Source organism: Pavona decussata, unplaced genomic scaffold (assembly GCF_977016875.1).
Source record: "Pavona decussata unplaced genomic scaffold, jaPavDecu1.1 SCAFFOLD_47, whole genome shotgun sequence".
NCBI lineage: Eukaryota > Metazoa > Cnidaria > Anthozoa > Scleractinia > Agariciidae > Pavona > Pavona decussata.
The window spans coordinates 714,248-721,829 of NW_028145469.1; the positions used below are offsets into that span (position 1 = coordinate 714,248).

Here is a 7,582-nt window from a genome sequence, read left to right on the forward strand (position 1 = left end):
TCTTTCTCTTTTAAAATTTGGCTTTAACCAGGCAGTAAGAATCCGACTGTGGGAGACTTTTTTCCCTGGCTCTTGAAAGGACATATTTGTGAGTCTTTCGAGAAACGCGCGGACACTAAATTGTTATACACTAAGGAGGTCTAAGGATATTGGTATTCCTATAAATGAGCGGATGTCTTAGAAAACAAGTAGTTTATTTCAACAGCTTTTAGGGCTTAAGATTGGTTGGTTTCGATCCATTTTGGTTCTTATTTCCGATTCACAAGGTAGGAGTACCTTTGTTGTTGTTGTTGTTGTTGTTGGTAGTAAACACATTTTTAAAGGGCTGTGAAAAGGCATTTGCAGCGTCAGAGTTTAAGTCTAATTGCTGCACATTAATTTGGTTTAATTATTTATTTTTTGGCAAACTGTTTTGTAACTTCCAAAATTTCTGGGGGGGGGGGGGCTCAAGCCCCCCTGCCCCTCCCCCTGCTACGGGCCCGAACATTTCATGTACCAGGCGGTTCTAGTTCTTAAGCTTACGGTTAAAGTGATTTTTCTAAATTTGGTGTCTCTCCTCCGCAGAGGCTCTTGGAAGAGTCGGAACTTGGAAGAAAAACGGAAATGAGAAAAAGGTACCCCACGCTCCTCGTTATTTCGCTCTCTCCAGTCCCTTATTTGTCTCCGCTCGTGCGCGAAAGAGGCCTCTGTGGAGGAGAAAGAAATTTAGTTGTATGAACTGAGCTGATAAAGTGAATTGACCACCGTAAGGAGATTGCAAAGGGGACTAACCTAGAGAGCTAGCCCTTCTTTAGAGGCGAATTTAGCACTTTCTTTGTAGAAGTAACATTTGGCATTTTGTTCAGTTTTGAATTTATTCGTTTCGAGAGCGGTAGTGTTATGCTGGCAATTTGACGATTAGCTCCTTAAGATCCAGATGATATCCAATTGACCAATATTATTTCCGATTTCATGAAAATGCTGCCACCACCCCTTCAACATATATATTTTGAGGGGTCTTTCACTTATTGAGACTTGATTGAGGGCTGCACTAAACGCCCCAGTTTAAGAGTACATGCAGATAAAGATATAGATATTTTAAACTTATTTTTCCTTTTTTTTCTTATTTTTAAAAACTAATTCTATCAGTGAGTATTGAGTGTATTCAAAATTCTAGAAAAAGAGGCATAAAACTTAGCGCTATAATCTCTCAGCCGGATTGAACCTCTAGTAAATCTTAAGGTCTGTAGCAGGATAATATCCAAGTGCAATCAAAATTCTTCAATGCTAGAACATTTTACCGGTAGAGCGAATTTCGTTTGAGCTTGAAATGACAATGCACTGACTAAATCAAACAACAAACGAAATGAACCATAACATTTTGATGGGCATGGCTGTCCGAGAACTTTCTAGAAATCAGTCGATCCGGTTGTCTTTGGCTTCAATCGGTTTTCAGCAATCTAGTTAGTCAATCGAAAATGGTTGTTCCATGTTAGAAAGTTCTTTAGTGGGAAAACTAACAAGGTTTTCTTTTGATCTTTTTGACTACAAGACATTGAAACAAATAACAAAAACTTAACAATACCATATTTCAATGTCAGAGGAAAATCCCTCTTGTTATTGCAGGCTGGAGGTACGTTTAACACAGAAGCAGAATCATATGACTTTTGGTCTCACCCACTCACACACGTATAGAGACATCAAATTCAGTTTTGAGTGCAGTGTTAGTTGTTCTATGAAAACTTTCCGAGGTTTTTCGCAGTGTCAATGAAGACTGCACAAGCATTTTATCGTGCTACAGATCCCTTCATATTAGAAGCGAATTTAAGGATTGGAGGTTTGTATTTACACTGAATTAATTGGTCTGCCTAACGCGATCATCGACGTGAGAGTCATCATCATCGCTTGTTACGCGAACAGCTGCCCCTCTAGTAGAACCACAGTCGTCGTTGAATAGCCTAATGTTTGTGATCGAAGTTTCGACCAACTGAGCGAAAAGCATCTAAAAGAATCAAAACAAGGCAAAATATTTCTTAATCGGCATATTCAGAATTAAGTTAAGGCAAGATGTCTTTTCAGTAGGCATCTTTACAGTTGAGGAAAGGTGAAGTAGGTCTCAAAAGAGTTGTTCCAACAGCAGCGTTTACAAGGACTACCCACGGACTGTTCTCACTACGAAGATCACACAAGACAAACTTATGATACTCCTTACACCATTTGCTCAAATAATTTACAAAGCAGCATATCTAAGCTGTGACATTTTTAGCTGAAGAATGACCTGTTCTCAAACCCTCGGATAGTCTACAGACACCAGATCGCAACCACACTGAATGCACAAACCCAAGAGAGAAATCTCGCAACACAAAAACTCATGGATTGGGATGAATCAGAAAATGATTCTAACATGATGCTATTGGATGGATCAAACACCGGGATCTCCTTCTTGGCGGGAACCTCCCCTGCTTGTCGGGTGGCCTGTTCTTCATTCCTCTCGGTGGATTCGGTGTTTGGAGGTTGGGTGATGTTTGCGGTGGTAGTGAGGCTCATCCCGAGGGTAGTGCTGTACGTTGAAGGGATGCCTTCAGTAGTAGCAATTTCTGATGTTGGAACCGCCGTTGTGGTGGCTATAGTATCAGTGTGTATCGGTTTCACTAAGAGGAAATGAAAGGAAAACTGATTGGATTCTCTCTGAGTTTAAAGGGGAAGTATCACGATAATTTGATGTCATTTAAAAACCCGAAAACGTTTGTCTGCCAACAGAAACAAGAAAATAATTGTCTAGTTTGGTTATAAATTATCACCCAGTGAAACAAAACTGTCGATCAGTGCCTCTAGTCAGAGACAGACTAGGTAGGAATGGATTGAAACTTGAAAAATGTTAGGTTAATTTTTTTCTAGTTCTCGCATTTTTGTTTCCAAAATGCACTGGAACAGATCAAGAGATGTTCCTTTCAAGAATTGAGTTGATTTCTTTCCTCTCGTTGCTCTAGAATTATTTTGTAGCTAAGTCAAGGTTTTATTTCGCCATGTTTCAGAAAAGGACTCAAAAACCCCATGATACTTCCTCTTTAACATTATACTGTTCTTATTATAGCCATAGAATGTATAACGCCTCAGTGGTTTCTTTAGGCTGTCAAAGTGGCTAAGCACTATCGGGAGGTAAGTGGCCCGCTGAATTCCTACGAAACCTCTTTTGCCAGCTTGTTCAGGCCTTGACAGGTGACATGCGGGCCTAGTGACATACATAAAAAGGGGTGTGATGTGATGTGATCTCGCTGTAGTCTACCTTGATAGGCAGTGTTTTACTTCATAGTTGTCCACGCTCTTCAAGCAAGAACGTCTATCGGGCAATGGACATTAGGAGGCTTTTGTTAGAACTTTAAAGATGACAGTCACCAACTACAATTATTGACTAACTGTTGGAAAGACATTCTTGTTCTTTTTGTCCTCATACGAAATTTTGAATGAAGCAATTTCTCTTTTGGTGATAAAGGAGAGGTCTCTAAAAAGGGATTAACTAAGTTTAAAGGACAATTACACGGGACTTTAGTAAAGGGATAATGTGAATATTTTCTATTTAGAATTTTCGAACGTAGTGGCGATACTGTGGCGATCTGGTTACGAAATCTCGAAAGTAAGAATTCCCGTTCCCAAGGCCCGTTTCAAACGTATTGCTCTCAATTCATAAATAATGAATACCATACAAGTACATTAAAACTGTGTTTTTCTTTCCAAAGTTCGACTGAATTTAATTCAACGTCTGAAACCAAGTCGCCCTATAGTCGTGCTAACTGGAGTCGAGCCAGACTGATTCAGTTACCACGACACTTGAACTTTGCTTTCCGAACGACTGTAAGACACAGACATTTTGAGCATTGTTGATAACATGTTTCTTACGATTGTGACAGGCACATATCTTATTAACAAATAGATTCCATGTTGCCGTGCCTCTGTTCAGTAATAGATCACAGATGACATCAAAATGTGGTAAGAACAAAAAAGTGGCACACGAGGCGTAGCCGAGTATGTCACTGATGTTCTTATATAATAAAGAAGCAAAACTTGTAAATGGTGACGTCGTGTGTGCGTCTGTCCTCCAATAGATCATAAGTAAGAACCAATCAAAATGTGTTCAGAGTTCAACTTATTATATAAATTCCTGTAGATGACATTGCTCTTACCGCAGGCATACATGACGTTAAGGTACTTGTGTAATCCCGGGCAAGGGTCACCGAATATGGAGCTCAATGCTACGATGCTGCACAACGGTTGATTATCGCACCGCGATTTCACCATCTGTGTCCTGTCCACCACTGTGCATGCCTGATGCAATTTTTGGTCATATTGACAAATGTCGGCTGCCACGCCATAGTCGGCTCCGTGAATCTCAAGGACATCAGGTGACTCACAGTGCAGGTGCATGACGTCATTCTCACATACATATTTCGATTGTATCTTCCTGAAATCTGCAAAAGAAATTTAAATTTAATCACCACATCTGCAAAGTAAGATGGATAGCGAATAAGTTAAAATTTGGGATAGTATATACAAGTTTAACGGCGGTTATTTCATGAATCACACATTTTCTTTTGTTATTCAACATCCTTTATTTAACTTACATACTTCATGAATATTAAACTAACTGAAACGAGGGATTTATACAGATAAATCCCTCATTTACTGTATAAATCCCTCATTTACATTAGCAGTACTGCGAGAAACGCACACATCAGGTTGCTTCTATTGTTCTCCGTTTCTCACCTAAGTGTGACGGTACTAATTAGCCGGCGTTTGTCCCCTTGAACAAAGGAATAATTTCATGAAATAAGTCGGTATTAATCCATATACAGTATATGGATTAATACCTCCGTTCTCGGTATTTATCTCTTACTTAAATGAAAAAATAAGAAAAGTCCGTTGAAAATAAGGTTTTTATAAGCCAATAATTCAATGAATCTGTGAGTTAACTAAATCGTTTTACAATATACTTAAGAAGTTTAAGAAGCCATTAGCTGAATCGGTTTCCCCGATGTCACACGTTCAAACAAGACACTCAACGCCGACCAGTCTCCACATACTTCGCTTATACAGGGCCCCTCAGGATAACAGCCCCGTAGCTGATTGGGCCACCCTGTCTAAATAAAGTTCAATTACTTACTTACTTAGAAAAACTTGAAACGTTTTAGTAATCATAAAATGCTTTAGTAAACTCACAAACTCACAATAATCTTAACACCTTTGCATACTGGTGGTAGCCCTACTGATGGACTAGTATCCCATCCAGGGGAGGGGGGGGGCAGCAATATTACTGAGTCGCCTCATGCAGCAGAAACTGGGTTAAGCTCCGGCCGTGTGGGCCACTTAGGCTTGTAGCCAGAATTTACCTTACCGTTAACTTATTGGTTTAGAAAAGCGCACAACACATTCTTGTAATATATTTTGAACAAATTTATACACACTTATATACCGTCTTACGTGCGACTTGTCATGCTTTCTACACATGTTATACAACTCGGGGTCGAGTTTCGTTCCTATTAATTAATACAGAAAAAAAGATTGCTTCATACATAGAACAACTTGAGGTAGCTATATAACTGTCAAGTAAAGACAACTCAAACTGAAACAATTTTTATAATATCCCCATAAAGTGGTCAACAGCGCGTTTAGTTTATAAAACGTAAAGACAGACCCGAAAACATTTTTATCACTTGCCTAATCTGCCAATACAAACGTTTTACTCTCCCAAACGTTTAGTAATATCTTTAATTGCTTTGTGGCATGTAGCCTTAAAGCTTAAACGTAAAGTATAGAACTCACATAAGAATCTGAATATTTGATAACATTTTAAAAACAGACCTATCTCCTTGTTTTACTAATTTAACCAAGAGTTGGCATTCGTTAGTAGAATTTTTCTACCATCATAAAATATTTAAAAGGTTCGGGTTTTTTTGTTTGTATTTGGTATGTTGCAGTGCCACCGCAAACTTAGGTTCGCCGTTAACGGTGGCCCTTATTAGAGGTTCTAAAAATAATCGGTATTTATTCATTTTATCAGCAGAATTCTAGCCTGCCTAAATAATCTTCGCGATTGTAACACGCTGACAATAAAAGATAGATCAGATTGTACATGAATGCCGTGCCCCACGCCACATGAAGCCCAAGAAGAAAAGCGTGAACTTTCAAGTATCGTTATTTGACGTTTTATTTTAGTTAATAGATGATGAATCACGCGGCAAGTTTCAAAGAAAAGGTATTGTTAACTATTTCAGAAAGGCCAGGGTGAGGTCATAAAAAAATAACGATATTAAGAAGATTTACTGAATCGTGGAAGACAAAGCAATTGAGTTCCATAAAAGGTAAAATGAAAGTCGGAAATCCAAACTATCCCATCTCAAGTTGTTATAAATTTTTTTTTTTTTACCATTTAGAAACGAAATAATACCTAACGTTAATGCCTATATTTAATAGGCCTAAAAGGAAATGTTTTAGATCGGTTATATTTTTTATAAAAGTGCAAATTTCCCCCTGAGAAACCCAACACATCTTAGCCTCCCTCACTGGTATGGTATAAATTCTTACTAGATTCCTTATCTCACATAAAAGACGAGATTTTCGAATTCTCAAAGCAAAGCCGTGTAACGTAAATATTGAAACTTGCTCAACCAATAAACTGTGTGAAATCATAAGTTTTATGAGGAAGATAAAATGACTTATCTGAAGAAAGTTTCACAACATCCTACCTGCTCGAAATGCAAGAACTCCGTTGAAGGTTGAGGCAACAGTTATCAACAACAGTGAATGCCACTCGTAGAAAATCATTTCTTTTCAGTGGTTATCGAATCTGCTTTTCGTGAATCAGGAAACTATCAACGAATAAAACTTTGTTTTGCGTTCAAAACACCAGTGCAAGGAAACAAGGTTAACACGGAATGATACTGATCTACGTGCGACGCTACTGTCCTTGTTAAATCGCTTCATGTGTTGTCTTTGGTCATGAAAATCAAATTGACTACAGTAGTACAATTATTCGCTTATGAATTATATATGATAACCGGTGGAGACCTTAAAATTGTATCTATAATTTAAAGGGATTTTTGACAACAGACAAAGAAAGTAAAACTCTTATTTCATTTCAAGGACAAATTAATTTTGCGATAAACTTGTTTTCACTTCAGTAATTATTGTTTGTTCATCTCTGCTGACGAAAACGGTTGCTATTTTCTTTTGTAAACGCTGCCGGTTTATATCCTTATTATAAATTGTCTCCATTTAATAAATTGGCAAATGCACACAAGAACACCGAAGACGCCTCGAGATTTACTAAAGAAACCATGCAAATTGGGCATCGTGAAATCTTGCTTTAGTTCTCCCTTCAAGATTCTTGACTAGCTAGAATCGATTTTCTAGAATATTATAGATCACTTGTTTACCGAAAGGTATTTGGGAATTTTTCTATGCTTTTGGGACAAAATGTGTTTTGTCTGCCTTTTTTCTTTTCGTCTTTCATTAATTTCAAGTTAAGCTTATGTTTCCTCCGCTGTCTCGATCGGAGACGTATGTCTCCCAAAAGTGTCAACAGAAACCAGTTTCGACAAAAGCAACT

General features: G+C 38.1%; 1 protein-coding gene across 1 annotated transcript; it reads right to left on the reverse strand.

The window, feature by feature from the left end:
- Positions 1 to 922: 922 nt before the first annotated feature.
- Positions 923 to 6,938, reverse strand: LOC146482133 (uncharacterized). The gene is made up of 3 exons (XM_085107422.1): positions 6,720 to 6,938; positions 4,161 to 4,445; positions 923 to 2,630 (listed from the first exon to the last, which is right to left on the reverse strand). Exons 1-3 carry the CDS (start codon positions 6,796 to 6,798, stop codon positions 2,281 to 2,283), a joined length of 714 nt encoding a protein of 237 aa, XP_084963548.1. The 5' UTR covers positions 6,799 to 6,938; the 3' UTR covers positions 923 to 2,280.
- Between the last annotated feature and the right edge of the window lie 644 nt (positions 6,939 to 7,582).